This window comes from Narcine bancroftii, chromosome 6 (genome assembly GCF_036971445.1).
Source record: "Narcine bancroftii isolate sNarBan1 chromosome 6, sNarBan1.hap1, whole genome shotgun sequence".
Classification (NCBI taxonomy): Eukaryota; Metazoa; Chordata; class Chondrichthyes; order Torpediniformes; family Narcinidae; genus Narcine; species Narcine bancroftii.
This window is the reverse complement of record NC_091474.1, coordinates 160553186-160569655: the sequence shown is the minus strand read 5'-3', so window position 1 is coordinate 160569655 and position 16470 is coordinate 160553186. Positions and strand designations below refer to the sequence as shown.

The 16470-nt window shown below is 39.6% G+C and overlaps 1 protein-coding gene across 10 annotated transcripts in view; it reads right to left on the bottom strand.

Moving 5' to 3' along the window:
• Positions 1–16470, bottom strand: part of otofa (otoferlin a) — a 547981-nt gene that overhangs the window by 296271 nt on the left and 235240 nt on the right. For all 10 annotated transcript variants that reach the window (XR_011340468.1, XM_069886486.1, XM_069886480.1 and 7 more), the window contains one exon: positions 3033–3121. Coding sequence is in view for 9 of the 10 variants with exons in the window: in XM_069886480.1 (XP_069742581.1) it covers positions 3033–3121 (89 nt within the window). In the remaining variant the exon portion in view is untranslated. The remainder of the gene's footprint in view (positions 1–3032; positions 3122–16470) is intronic.

Here is a 16470-nt window from a genome sequence, read left to right as displayed (position 1 = left end):
ACATGAGGTTCGCAGGAATTAAATTAAATACGTTTTTCAGTTTGAATGTTGGCCTTTTCCATGACATCATTTCAGTGGAAAATATTTTTTTGTTATGTAACCAAACAAGAACTGTTATTTTTCAGACAGGTTATGTTGAAAATCTGGCAGACAGATTTTTCACGTTAAATTAGCTTTGTCAACAATTGGGGAATTTTCATAAAGAAAAAGATTAAGAAGAAAAATGAGGGGACATGTTTCCTGATACTTCATAAATACCCAGATGTACGTGCAACACTGTTCCATATTGAGCTGGTTTTTAATCAGCATTGCTATTTTATGTTGTGGCAATGAACTTGTAGCCTATTTTGTTTAAGTGGACCAAAATATTTATTGAAAAAATGGTAAGAACTCTTTCACAAAATGCATTTGTAACTAAATATCACACATTTACCCACTGGGATTGATATAGCCTGCATAATCACTTTTAATAAATTCCCATTGAAACACAAGAAAATCAGAGCACGAGTAAACTACCTTGGTCTCTCAATCCTTCCTCTGCCATTCATTATGAATATGGCTCATCTATGCTGGCATCAACTCCTCTTCTGTGCCAGTTCTCTTTAACCTCAATCTTTCAAATATTTATCTACCTTCACCTTATGTAATGATCCACCCTTGAGGGCAGTAAATTCCAGAGAATTATTACCATCTGAGAAGAAATTTTAGTTCACCACAGCTTTAATTGAATGCCCCCTTATTTTGCAGCTACGTCACTTTGCTTGTGAATCTTCCATTAGTGAAATCAGCTCAATATCTATATGTTCAAGAACTAATCCCTGGTTACTCTACTGGTTACATCCATTCCATTTGGAAGGACCTATTTATTCTAATGCTTTGTTTTCCATGTGACACTCAAATTTCAATCCACTTCCCTGAAATCATGTTACAAACTGAAATGTTTTACTTTATTAACCTTATTTGGTTTGGTCATATTTATACTATTACGAGTCCAGAGGACCCCAAACCCCAGCAGCAATAGAAATTCACCAAGACAAATGGTTACTTAAACAAAAGTTGCTTTTCATTTTCTTTAAACATAAAATTAGGATCAAACTTTAACTTATTACCATTAACCTAACTTAACCCCCTTCTAATTCTAAGCACACATGTATGTAATGTGTGTATGTTCAGGGAAAGTTCTTTGATTCACAGTCCAATCTCACTTCTCACTCCTCCAAGTTCACTGGTATCAGGTAATTCTTATACTGTGCAGAGAATTTAATATTTTTGAATTTTCACCAGGCTCTGGTGCTTAAATGATTACCACTCAGGAAGGTTCTTGTTGGTTTCAGAGAGAGATTTGTAGCTTGTTAGACACACACACACACACACACACACACTGATTCTCTCTGATCAGCCACTTCAGTGTCTTGCCAAAGAAACTTGCCCTATCATGGGCTTTCCAAATGATAACCTCTTCTTCCAGGTCACCACAGAGTTCCTCTTGTTTCCCTTATTTTAGGTGAAACACTCTAGCCAGCCATTCCCTCTTGTAAAAACTACAAGTGTTTTCAATAGGCTGAACTCATAACTCATCTTCAAAATGGAGTTTTACCAAGCTTGCCATGTTGCAGCCTTAAAAGCCACTGAGGAACTCTCTCTCTCTCTAGAAGAGAAATCCTGTTTGTTTTTCTTCTATCTCTGCTTGTCAAAACCAGAACTTGTTGCAGGCCTAACTCAATCCTTGAAAGATCCTTATCAGCACTGTGAGCCTGGACTGTTTATTTGCACCTGCTTTCTAAATTTCCTTCCAAAACACTCCCATTGCCTTTTTAAACAGGTGATATTAAAAAAAAGCTCAATATTTTGGAAACATCCTTGGATCATCAATTAAAACTGGCTTATGAATATTGTCTTCCAAGTTTTGAACTTGCTCAAAAGTAGCCCAGTCAAAAATATATTGTCTAGATTGCCCTAGAGCTCACCCATCACCTGAACTCTACAGCCAGTGTCCATTTGAAGAGTAGCAACAACCTCCATGAAAAGATGCAATTACATTTATGGTTATACCAAGATATCCAAGAACATCAAAACCATATACATCTACCTGGAACAGGATACCATAATCTAAGTTCCATAGTTACAGATGCTGGGAAATAGTCACCAAGGAAAGAACTGTTTCATCAGAGCTGATAATTTCCCAGAACGTTGCTTGCATGCAATAGGGATTCATCTTCAGCTTTCACACTGCTTGTGAACCTTTTCCACATGATAGTGTTGTGAAGAGCAGCAGTCCAACCTGTTCTCTAAAGCTGGAGAGGCTCAACACTGGAAATCATTCTTTGCAAGTTTAAATGGTTATGGCTTTGACCAATACTGTGTATGGATACAAGATTTTCACCTTCCACACTCTAGGTACACACTCTTTTTACTCGGGAGCACACACTCATCTACAAGCATCTTCCTTTAATGTGATCACACAATTTTTCTCCATTAAAATAAAAGAATGGGAAATTAAGAAAATGAAATGTGTACATTCACTTATCAAATATTATGCTCTGTATAAAGAGCATGAAAGTTTTAAAATTATTCCCCAGGATAAAATTCATTGTTTCTTCTTGTCCTTTGAATAAAGATGAAATACTGCATCTGTTGACAGATCAAAACTAACTCTTAAAACACAGCTGGCAACGTGATAAGCCAAGAGTTTAAAAATTTTCTAGTTAACCCTGTCACCCAGTGTAATTGTGGAGATCAGATCCAACTACAGTTTTAAATTCAATTACTTTGTACTACAATTACAATACATCATTACCGCCTGGAATGCTTGCTGAACCCATAAATAGGCTGTAAATTAGTAATTATTATTTTACTCAAAATGTATGAAGAAAACATTGATTGCAGTTTAACATTATTTTGTTCTATTGAGAGACATAATTGATAACCCAGATCATTGCATTTCTGACAATTTTATTGAACAAAGGCAGCATGGGCTCAGCTGAAGTCAAACCAAGCTTATTAATTCAACTTAATAGATTATTCTGTCATACCTATTTGTGAAGACTTTGCTATAGTTGAAAACTTGGATCTCCAACATTTCAGTCCCGTCAATGTTGCTGGCAACAGGCCATCGGAAAGTCTGTCAGTTAAACAAAGGGATCAAAATCAGTAAGACTTGTCAGCATATTTCCATTAACTGCATAACAAGAACATTATGAGCATTGCTGTATATTGATGAATGCACACAATAAATTGTCAATCTACTTCAATTTCCAAATGCCCTAATAATCTTGTCAAAATAAATAAAAGCATAAACCAAATCTGAAATGCCCCATGAATTTTAATAATCACAATTTGTAGACCTTTGCTAGTTTTAATATTAATTCTAAATTCTTCCACTATTTCTAACTAGATTACTTCTTGCTCAAGCATCACAATACCATTTACAACAGTCAAATCTGCGGATACTGGGGTCAAGTACCATGCACAAAAGTGTTGGAGAGAAACTCAGAAGATCACACAGCATTCATGGGAAGCAAAAGGAAGTCAAATACTCCTGATGAAGGGATTAAGCCCAAAATGTTGAATGCTTTTTACTTCCTAGGATCATGTGTGACCTGGTGAGTTTCTCCAGCACTTTTGTGCACTGCACAGTCACACTCGAGTTGTACTTATAAATAGCTCTAATAAACATGGCAGAAACTGAATGGATGGTAGCCACATCACATAAGGTACTCACAGTTGGCCATCTATATGAAGATTTAAAATCTTTCTAATGATGTATCTATAATCCACTATTTTCCCAATACTAGGGATCTGCACATCATTGGTGAGATAGCATGTAATGTTCACCCTGATTATACAGGAGGAAGTGCAGTGCTAAAATTTACATTGTTGGGGTCCTTCTATGATATAGAGAAGACAAATCAGTCCTATAGCATTAATTCTGTTTCTCTTTCAATGTATGCTGCCTGACCTGTTGAGCATTTTCAACTTTTTTTTGCTTTTATTTCAGAATTCCATCATCTGCAGGAAGTTCCAGAATTTTGACCCAGTGATGGAAAAAAAGAACAGCAATATACTTCCAAGTCAAGATGCCATGTATTTGGAGAGGAGTTTGTTTATGGTGGCATTACCACATGACTGTTATCTTTATCTTCCCAGGTTAAGATGCTAGACATCAACATAATCAGTTTTAAGATAGCAATCTGGTTGTTTCATGCAAATATTTAATACATTTCTGAAATGCCCAAATTCTGAGACATTTTACTGGAATATTTTGTGAATAATTTGTAAACAAAATGTGCATAGCTGCCAAAAGAATTCAGAAATAGTGGTCCTTTAAAGAAAGTAAATGCCTTTCCTAATTTGAGGTGTATGATTAGACTGTTCTAAACCATAGACATTGAATATCAGTGATGAGAAGTTGTTAATTTATAACTGTCATTATAAAATGCTGCAAGAATCAAGGTCCTGGAGCATAAAAACCACAGGGGGTAGAGTAAAGCTCATTATCATAAGGCTGGGATGGCCAACATATGGTGCATGCACCAAAAGTGGTGCATTAGATGATTAGAAGTGGTGCATTGCACCCTCGTGATGATAAGACGAAAGTAAGCCTACTCATGCAAAAATAATTAACCAAAAACTGATTTGTATAAAAAAAATCTATAACAGGAATAAATCTAAAACTTAGCAATTATTTTTAGCAATTTTATTATTTCATGCACATATTTTAGCGAATGTTTCTTCTTTTATATTAATCGATTTTTCAATTGAAAAATGTTCAATGAGTCAAATTAGGAAAGAAGAACTTTTATTCTGCAGTCATTCCATAAATGTTCAATGCTCGTTTGTTCCTGAGCCGCCAGACATCTGCACCACTGGTGCATCACAGGTTTTTGCCAGTCAGTTTGTAATTGGCTGGAATTGTGCTTTGTTTGTCCTTTGTGAACATTTGTAGTTTTGTATTTATTTGAAAATTAAGCCTTTTTATTTTACATTCAGTTACCTAACACAGTGCAAAAGAAAATGAACAGCAGAAAATGAACATGAGCATGAATTCAATGAACAGTGGGAAAATAAGTTCTTATTTATAGCAGCTCCCTCAGTATAACCACTGTGCATTGTTTGTGAAAACACTTTCTCACATGATAGAAGACATTATCTTAATTGACACTATAAAACATCAGATTGAAAAAGAAGAAAAACTGAAGTCTGGGTTGCAGAAAGAATAGGTGATTAAGAAAAAGGAAGAAATCAAAACAAGACAAAATATATCTGTTAAAAGAAGTTGTGAAAGTTTGGCGATAACAGAAGCATCCTACGAAATTTCTTTAGTGTTGGCCAAAAAAATGGAAGTCTTTCTCTAATGGAAAAGAAATTGTTAAGCCTTATGTCCAAATATTTGCAAGATGGCTTTGGTGATAAAAATATTGAAAAGAAAATAGAGGAAATTGCTCTGTCAAATCAAACAGTTACCATACGCACTGAAGATACTTTCATGATGTATCTGAGCAACTGAAGGACCTTGTCCATGCTTGTACTTTCTTTTCTTTAGCTTTGGACAAATTTTCTGACACATGTAATGTAGCCCAGTTAAGCCATGAGAGGAATTGATGATAATTTTAACATCTTTGAAGAGCATATTGGTCTCGAGTCGCAAGATGATCAGACATATCTGATAAAGTAAAATTATCCCTAGAAAATCTACAACTAGATTATAGTAAATTCATTGATGTTTGCACTGTTGGAACACCATTAATGATAGGTAAAGCGGTTGGGACTACAACTTGGCTTGAAAACTTTTTAGGTCATCCTCTACTAAAGTATCACTGCATTATGCACCAAGAGTCACTGTGGAAAAACTTTAAATTTGCAGCATGTTATGTTACTGGTTGTGAAATGTGTGATTAAAATTAGAGTAAGAGGATTAAACTGACAAGAATTCAGAGAATATTGTGAAATGTTAGATTTGGAATATGACAATCTCGTCCTTCATTGTGGTGCACTTGCTTTCTAGAGGATAAGTTCGGAGTAGATTTTGGAAACTGAAAAATACTGTTCATAAATTTCTAGAAGAGAAAAATGAGCTGCCTGAGGAAAGAGCCCTTTTATGTGATAACAAATGGCTATCTGATTTAGCCTTTTCGTTGAAGTTACCAGCCATCTCAATGATTTAAATTTGAAACTCCAGGGCAAGAACAAATTGTTTCCAAGCTTAGTAAATTATATCAATGCATTCAAGATGAAGATAAAACTCTTATCTCTCAGTTATAAAATGAGTATTTGAGCCAGTTTCTGCAGATTGAACATGCTGAAGATAATGGCAATTTTACAGAATATATTGAAAAATATCAGATTATTGCAAGAATCATTTGAAAGTCATCATTATTTTGCTAAAGTTGATGACTTGCATTTATAAACCTATTTTCACTTAGTGAACAACAGAACCATGAAGATGCCTTGTAACATGCAAATGGAATTGATTGACTTGAAAACAACTTCATTATTGAACATGAAATTTGATGAGTTTCCCTCAGGCCCAAATGATTAATTTCTGGCAATTATTACTCCGTGAACATTTTCCAGACTAAGAAAATTTGCCCAGAGTTATATCCGGAGTTTCGGAATGATGTAGATACGAACAAGCATTTTCACCCATGAAATTGATTAAAAACAAAATGAGGATGTGATTGACTGATTCAAATTTGAAAAATTCTCTGCTGCTCTCAGTAACTAATTTAACTCCAAACATTAAATGCTTGGAGAAATCAACACTGACTCAAAAGTCTCATTAAAATAAGTAATGTTTATCTTGTTTTTATATGAAATCAATATATCATTTAAAATGCTAAATATGTCTTTATTAACATATTTTTACAAGAATTGAATGGGGGTACAAGAGTTGTATGGTGTATCTGAACTCGTGCGTGAAAAAATTGACCCAAGGAATGGCCACCCCTGTCGTAAGGGAATATTTAATATACAACAGACATTCAGTGGATCTCCGATCACACCACAGTGCTCATTTACATCACCTAACAGCTGTTTCCTTATTTTCCATTAACACTTAAATTGGAAATTAAGTGATAACATTGAGGAACCAAATGCTATACAGGGTGCTGGCACATAAATGGAATTCACCAGTTAAGGACTGGGAACATCCACAGCAAGTTATTTAACCTGGGTCTAACATGTTTCTTTTTGGAATATTTTATTTAACATTTTTAGAACAAAAAAAACGATAGTATATTAAATTAATAAAAAAATTATACCTATAAAAGAATCTTTGGCTTGGCTTCGCGGACGAAGATTTAAGGAGGGGGTAAAAGTCCACGTCAGGTGCAGGCTCGTTTGTGGCTGACAAGTCCGATGCAGGACAGGCAGACACGGTTGCAGCGGCTGCAGGGGAAAATTGGTGGGTTGGGGTTGGGTTTTTCCTCCTTTGCCTTTTGTCAGTGAGGTGGGCTCTGTGGTCTTCTTCAAAGGACGTTGCTTCCCGCCAAACTGTGAGGCGCCAAGATGCACGGTTTGAGGTGAGATCAGCCCACTGGCGGTGGTCAATGTGGCAGGCACCAAGAGATTTCTTTAGGCAGTCCTTGTACCTTTTCTTTGGTGCACCTCTGTCACGGTGGCCAGTGGAGAGCTCGCCATATAACACGATCTTGGGAAGGCGATGGTCCTCCATTCTGGAGACGTGACCCACCCAGCGCAGCTGGATCTTCAGCAGCGTGGACTCGATGCTGTCGACCTCTGCCATCTCGAGTATTTCGACGTTAGGGATGAAAGCGCTCCAATGGATGTTGAGGATGGAGCGGAGACAACGCTGGTGGAAGCGTTCTAGGAGCCGTAGGTGATGCCGGTAGAGGACCCATGATTCGGAGCCGAACAGGAGTGTGGGTATGACAACGGCTCTGTATACGCTTATCTTTGTGAGGTTTTTCAGTTGGTTGTTTTTCCAGACTCTTTTGTGTAGTCTTCCAAAGGCGCTATTTGCCTTGGCGAGTCTGTTGTCTATCTCATTGTCGATCCTTGCATCTGATGAAATGGTGCAGCCGAGATAGGTAAACTGGTTGACCGTTTTGAGTTTTGTGTGCCCGATGGAGATGTGGGGGGGCTGGTAGTCATGGTGGGGAGCTGGCTGATGAAGTACCTCAGTTTTCTTCAGGCTGACTTCCAGGCCAAACATTTTGGCAGTTTCCGCAAAGCAGGACGTCAAGCGCTGAAGAGCTGGCTCTGAATGGGCAACTAAAGCGCATCATCTGCAAAGAGTAGTTCACGGACAAGTTTCTCTTGTGTCTTGGTGTGAGCTTGCAGGCGCCTCAGATTGAAGAGACTGCCATCCGTGCGGTACCGGATGTAACAGGCATCTTCACTGTTGAGGTCTTTCAAGGCTTGGTTCAGCATCATGCTGAAGAAGATTGAAAAGAGCGTTGGTGCGAGAACACAGCCTTGCTTCACGCCATTGTTAATGGAGAAGGATTCAGAGAGCTCATTGCTGTATCTGACCCGACCTTGTTGGTTTTCGTGCAGTTGGATAATCATGTTGAGGAACTTTGGGGGACATCCGATGCGCTCTAGTATTTGCCAAAGCTCTTTCCTGCTCACGGTGTCGAAGGCTTTGGTGAGGTCAACAAAGGTGATGTAGAGTCCTTTGTTTTGTTCTCTGCACTTTTCTTGGAGCTGTCTGAGGGCAAAGACCATGTCAGTAGTTCCTCTGTTTGCCCGAGGACAGGTCCACGTCCTCCCCCTCCATGTCCTCCCCCTCCACGTCCTCCCCCTCAAAAGATGGTCACAAACTCAAGCTAGCATGCTGGAACATCAGAACCATGCTAGACAAGGCTGACAGCCACCGACCTGAACGTCGATCTGCCCTCATTGCACATGAACTCCTCAGACTTGACATCGACATAGCCGCTCTCAGTGAAGTCCGCCTGGCAGATGTAGGCAGCCTCCAAGAACGCGGCGCGGGCTACACACTCTACTGGTCTGGCAAGCCTTCGGATGAACGACGCCTATCTGGTGTAGGCTTCATGGTCAAGAACTTCATTGCCTCCAAACTCGAAAACCTTCCGACAGGCCACTCGGACCGAATCATGTTCATGCGACTCCCCCTTCAAAACAAGCGTTGCATCACCCTCATCAGTGTCTATGCTCCAACTCTCCAGGCGGAACCAGCAGAAAAGGACAAGTTCTACACTGACCTGCACAACCTCATCCAACGCACCCCTACAGCCGACAAGGTTGTCATCCTTGGCGACTTCAACGCTCGCGTCGGCAAAGACTCAGAAACCTGGCCAGGAATCCTGGGCAAGCATGGCGTCGGCAAGTGCCACGACAATGGGCGCCTCCTGTTGGAGCTCTGCGCAGAACAGCGGCTTGTCATTACAAACACCCTTTTTCAGCAGAGGGACAGCCTTAAGACTACCTGGATGCATCCCCGATCCAAACACTGGCACCTCCTGGACTACATCCTGGTGCGAGAAAGTGACAAACGAGATGTGCTCCACACCAGCGTCATGACCAGCGCGGAATGCCACACTGACCACCGGCTGGTTCGCTGCAAGCTCAACCTTCACTTCAAGCCAAAGCCCAGGAACAGTAAAGCCCCCAGAAAGAGGTTCAATGTTGGAAACCTGCAGTCAGACGAAGCGAGAGGAAACTTCCAGGCAAACCTCAAAGCAAAGCTCAACGATGCAACCCGCCTCACGGACCCGTCCCCTGAAACCCTCTGGGATCAGTTGAAGACTACCATACTGCAATCCACTGAAGAGGTACTGGGCTTCTCCTCCAGGAAAAACAAGGACTGGTTCAACAAAAACAGCCAGGAAATCCAGGAGCTGCTGGCAAAGAAGCGAGCTGCCCACCAGGTTCACCTTACAAAGCCGTCCTGTCCAGAGAAGAAACAAGCCTTCCGTTGCGCATGCAGCCATCTTCAGCGCAAACTCCGGGAGATCCAAAATGAGTGGTGGACTAGCCTCGCCAAACAAACCCAGCTCAGCGTGGACATTGGCGACTTCGTGGGTTTATACGAGGCTCTAAAGGCTGTGTACGGCCCCTCACCCCAAGTCCAAAGCCCGCTGCGCAGCTCAGACGACAAAGTCCTCCTCAGCGACAAGATCTCCATCCTCAACCGATGGTCAGAACACCTCCAATCTCTTTTCAGTGCCAACCGCTCAGTCCAAGATTCCGCCCTGCTCCAGCTCCTTCAACAGCCCCTAAGGCTAGAGCTGGATGAGGTCCTCACCCAGGATGAGACATATAAGGCAATCGAACAACTGAAAAGTGGCAAAGCAGCAGGTATGGATGGAATCCCCCCAGAGGTCTGGAAGGCTGGTGGCAAAACTCTGCATGCCAAACTGCATGAGTTTTTCAAGCTTTGTTGGGACCAAGGAAAACTGCCTCAGGACCTTCGTGATGCCACCATCATCACCCTGTACATAAACAAAGGCGAGAAATCAGACTGCTCAAACTACAGGGGAATCACGCTGCTCTCCATTGCAGGCAAAATCTTCGCTAGGATTCTACTAAATAGAATAATACCTAGTGTCGCCGAGAATGCATGTATGTATATCTTTGGCTTGGCTTCGCGGACGAAGATTTATGGAGGGGGTAAAAAGTCCCCTCCAATGTATATAACATATATACATACACACATATTTTCAGTTTCTGCATTTATTATAAAAAGTAATTAAAAATGATTGAAAAAGGGCGAAGCCTGAAGACCAGCAACTCCAGCAAGGTTCAGGAACCGTGTCTTATCAATGCAATCAGGCTCTTGGATCTGCCCTTGTTACGCTAATCATGGACTGCTCTGGATAGCACAAAAAAGACCGATGCATTATTGTAAGGTCTCTTTTTAAAATAATCGTGCACCATGGTAACTGAAAATTATTAATCTTTTGTATATATTACCTTTATAATTTAATGAGTATTATAGCTATTTGTCATTTTATACAGAATACCTGTTCACCAGTAGCAAGAATTTCTGTCTATATATACATTATACAACAGGTATGTTTTATTATTATTAAAACAACCACCTGAAGAAACACACAAAGATCAGCGTGTACAGAGCCATTGTCATACCCACGCTCCTGTTCAGCTCTGAATCATGGGTCCCCTACCAGCATCACCTACGGCTCCTAGAACGCTTCCATCAGCGCTGTCTCCGCTCCACCCTCAACATTCATTGGAATGACTTCATCACTATCTTCGAAGTACTCAAGCTGGCAGAGTCCGCAAGCATCGAATCCATGCTGCTGAAGACCCAACTGCGCTGGGTGGGTCACGTCTCCAGAATGGAGGACCATCGCCTTCCCAAGATCGTGTTCTATGGTGAGCTCTCCACTGGCCACTGAGACAGAGGTGCACCAAAGAAGAGGTACAAGGACTGCTTAAAGAAATCTCTTGGTGCCTGCCACATTGACCCCCGCCAGTGGGCTGATCTCACCTCCAACCATGCATCTTGGCGCCTCAGTTCGGCGGGCAGCAACCTCCTTTGAAGAAGACCGCAGAGCCCACCTCACTGACAAAGGAGGAAAAACCCAACACCCAAACCCAACCCACCAATTTTCCCTTGCAACCTCTGCAACTGTGCCTGCCTGTCCCGCATCGGACTTGTCAGTCACCAACGAGCCTGCAGCAGATGTGGACATACCCCTCCATAAATCTTCGTCCGCGAAGCCAAGCCAAAGAAAGAATGATATATGTATTGGTTCGCTTTTCCTGTCCTCTTAAAGGTGTATTTTTTTTTCTTCATTCTGCAAAATTATGTAATTGTATACTTCTCAAAGTTAAATTTGATCTACTACATCTTTCCTCTTAATATACTGTTGCTTTTACTATCATCTAAAAATTGTAATGGCTGTTACATTATGTCCTGTGCATGATGCAAGCCATTCCTATAAATAGGAAAGATCTAATTACCCATTACTTTTAAATCGGAATAATCATTCTAAATACTTTTGTTTCCATTCGCAAATAGATGACTGGTATTTTCAATATACAGAGTCAAACAATTAAAAAATACTTAGTTTTGCTTTGAGTATCAATTTTAATTCAAAATAGCCATAAACATAAATTGGTCACTTCAAGCAATGGTGCTTACTTTTCATTAGTGCTGTACAAGGGGACTCAAGTGTGTACACGCAGGCTGTACCACACATATCCCCATTATTTTTTCACTATTTGTGAAGTTGTAGTTTTGGTCATTTGTTTAATGTTACCTTCAGTAAATGGTAATGGACTCTCTGGATTCCCACCAGATAATCAACAGCTGTATACGAATCAAAAGTCTCAGGACAATTTTCAGGTTTAATGAAGAACTGGAATTGTCAGGTAATCATGAATCAATTGACTGAAACCGTAGAGAATTGGACTCGTGCTAATTCCTCTTAAGCGATTGAGTGTTGCCGTTTAACATAGCCCTGTTGAATTCAAAGGTGGAATTGCAGTTCTCTTTTAGACTCTATGACCAAAAACTTGATCTATATATTTGTAGATGATGCCACTGTCATAGGTGGTTCAAACAATTATGAGATGGAGGATAGGAAGAGGATCAGGTGTCAGGGTAACCACCCCTCCCTCAACCTCGGCAAAATGAAGCAGCTGGTCAATGATTTCAGGAAATAGAAAACAACACGTTCGTACTGTGTCAAGGTGGCCTTAAGTTCTTTGGAGCACACATCGCTAACATCCACTTTAATGTTACAACCAAAAAAGCAAAAACTACTTATTCAAAAGCCTAAAAGAAAATTTGCATTTTACAGATGCACCTAAGAAATATTTTGCCCAGATGCATCCTAGCTTGCTCATGCTCTGAACAAGGCTACATAAAAATGCAGAGAGTTGTAAACACAACTCAGGTCACCATGAAAACCAATCTTTCCTCCATCAACTCTATCTCTCTTGCTGTCTCAGGAGAGCTTCTTAAATACTAAGATAAACATATCCCATCCCAACCATGCTCTCTTCTCTTTCAGTCAGGAAAAAGATAGATGTGCTTGACACACCTTCAGATTCAAGAAGAGTTTATTTCCTTCTGTTCACAGACTCTTGAATGGATCACACATTGGCATGCATTGATAGATTGCCTTTTACAAATGAATGTTTCTTAATCCCCTGCACTATTTGACTACCATTGGTTACACTGATCCCTACACACCATTGTCTTATTTGTTATTAATACACTACTTGCCGTAGCTGTTGGATTGCCAAGATACTATGCACAATGAAGCTTTTCACTGTATTTCAGTTCAAGTGACAATAAAAACTATTCAATTCACTCTGAGGTAAGTTTACGACTACAATCATTACCTGTGCTAATTGTAGCTAATTATTCAGAACAGCAGTGCTTTTCTGTGTTTCTTGTGACAAGGAGATAAGATCTAGATTGAGCCAGGCCAAAACTACTGCACAAACCCATTCCATATGGTCCCACAACACACACAAATGTTAGAGAAACTCTGCAGACCATCATAAGCATCAAATGGAAGGTTAAACCAACATTTTGGGTCTGAGCCCTTCATCAATTTGCCTGACTAAAAAGCTGGTGAGTTGTGGGGGTGGGGGAAGAGAAGAGGGGAGGAGGACTGAAGGGGCAGGCTAACATTTCACAGATCATAGGGGGATATGTGGGAGAACAGAAGAGAATAAAAGCTGAGAAATGATAGGAGGGCAGCTTTGTGAATGGAGAGAGAAAGGAAGGGGGTGTGGAGCTAAAGGAAATGTTAATGCCATCTGCACTCAGGCCCAAAGTTTTGGTTATCCTTTACTTCCTATGGATGCTGCTTGACCTGATGAGTTTCTCCAGGACTTTTGTGTGTTGCACTTCAACATCTGCAGACTTTCCAGTTTACAAGTAGACTCCACATATGATATTTCAAAGTTACGATGGTTCTGTTCTCACACTTTTTTCAGCAAAATCTTGCAATTTTTTTCACTGAGATATATGTTTTTCAACAAATATCGCATTTTTTTGCACAATTTCAATTTACGATAATTATGACTCACGATGTGAATCCTGGAACTGAACCTACCTATAACTCCATCTGGTCCCATCTCACTTTACTTTTTGTGAAAAATAAAGGGCTGACTTATCTGAGGCATCTGGAGTAGGGCTGCTAGCTTCATTCTTTAACCAAGGCCTCAGATGCCATTTTTTGAAAAGACTAAACAGCTTTTAATTATATCTAATTGAAGGCTATTCAGAGTTCTTCAAAAATTTAATTAAAATTATTAAAGATACATTTGTTTGAAAGCAAATCAAAATAAAATGTAATTTGACACATTAAAATAATATAAAATTAGCTAAACGCATAGTTTTGAATACACCTGTTGTTAATAAATAAGATTGTTGTTCTCACAAGTGAATAGTTGAGTGCCTTTTGTGAAGTGCATCTGGGACTGTACTTTTGCCAGGAAGGTCTGAAAGGTTTGCAATTGTCCTTTTTGAGGTGTACCCCAAGAAGATGCATTACAAAGAACTTTGACCAGTCTGTCTTAGGGATTATTACTGATATGGTTTTTAGACTTCAGGCACAATCAATGAAATTTGCCATTACATGGGCAGTCTAAAAAGGAAAGTGGAGGAATTTTTAGTCAATTCCTGCACTACAATTTATCCTGCAGGACCCCCTATTACTTTTCAGGGGAAGTCTGCAGTCTAAATCGCACGGCAAAACTCACCTCATGAATTCAATGTCCAGCTGATGACTCTTGCCATGTTGCTCCATGTAAAAGCATCAGGACTAACGTGCACAGGAACTTATGGCATGCAGTGTAAATGACCACAAGGTGAATAATGATCTCAATTTATGTCAATTTTTTTTACAGATTTTTCTGACATTGTTGTCTAAAAAACACGAGACAGACATCATTTCATTTGGGAAATCATTCACTCGGTGAAGAATACATTTGACTTTTCTCTGCTCAAAACTTATTGGTTTTTCGGGTAAGGTAACCTTTGCAAGTTAAGGCTACTAGGGTCCAGGAGTATATGTCGAAGGATACACTGAAGGCCCTGCAAAGGCTTTGAAGGAAAAGGTGCAAGTCTTTAGTAAAAGCACAAAACTGAGCCCAAAATGCCTGTAGTATATTTTTTACCTCCTCTGGGCACTGTGAAACCCACTGAGTTACTCCAACATTTCTGTTTTTACTACAATCACAGTGTCTGCAGACTTTCATGGTTCATGATGTGACTTTAGTCCTCCAGTCATTGAACATTTAAGGAGTGCGAGCTGTGCAAAAGGCTATCAAACACCTCATGAACATTATTTTAAGGAGAGATGAATAGCATTGACTCATTGTGAGAGATTTGATGGTACAATGAATGAAGAGAAAGACGTACTTATAGTATTTACTGCATACATTAGAAAGTATATTTTTAAAAATAATAAAGGCATCATTTGTTGTCACTGGACTCCCTAGGAGTCCAGAAATAGATAAACAGTGTGAGATGTTGGTATCAGATCTTCAGAAAGATTTTGATGTCTGCATCTCTCCACATGTTAGAGACACACAGATAGCTTTGGCATGATTATCAGACATCAGCATTTTACTCTCCAGCTTTAAAATAATAACGATCACAATAATTACATTTGTGGATTTACTTAATCACTAGATAGCCTCTTGCGTTGATCTGCAATTTCCTGCTCTCCAAAATAACTATTTATTGTTTTCACAGCCACAGCCTTGGGAAATCAAAATCAAAACACCAGGAAAACATCATTCCCTCAAAAAAATTCTCTTTGCCACGAGTGGATAGCATCTTTGTTTGTTATATACTCTTGATGCATTTGCAGCATTTATCCAAATTCAACTTGTGTTGTGCACCATTTCAGAAAGACATAACAATCACGTCAATTAACATAAAATTAAATTGCTTGGTAACATCAGAGTTCTGGACTTTATGCAAATTGATTTTTTAAAAAAATATTTCTGCCACCTTATTTTCAAAGTGGAAGTTGAATAATCAGAATTTAATAGTCTGAAATTGGAACTTGCTAAAGTTCTCAGTATAGTTTCCCACTTATTGGGCTTAGTATTCAAAGAGAGGAAATCCAAGAGAGAAAACAGGTTGATTGAGATAAGTGTGAAGGAGCAAATCATACAATTGTAACAGATGTGAAGTAACTCTCCTAACACAGCTTTCAAGCTTTTTGGATATGTAGAAAGCTCAGAAGCTTCGGAATGTTATAATTCATGGGCATGAAGGTTTGGCAGATGCTTGAGGATAAACAAAATTGGCACTATTCAAGAGTTAAATGCAATAATTGAAATTAGTGGCTTGTATAGCAAAAGTTCACTGAAAACCAAACTTTTGTTGGTGTACAGTATATGAAATCCAGTGTGCATATCCATAAGGGCCAAGGATGAACTGAGCTCTTTTATGATGGTAGCCCCTGAATCGCATAATCAGTTCTTGATACATAAATGAACTTCAGCACAGAAGTTACACTATGACAACATCCCCTAATGTTACCA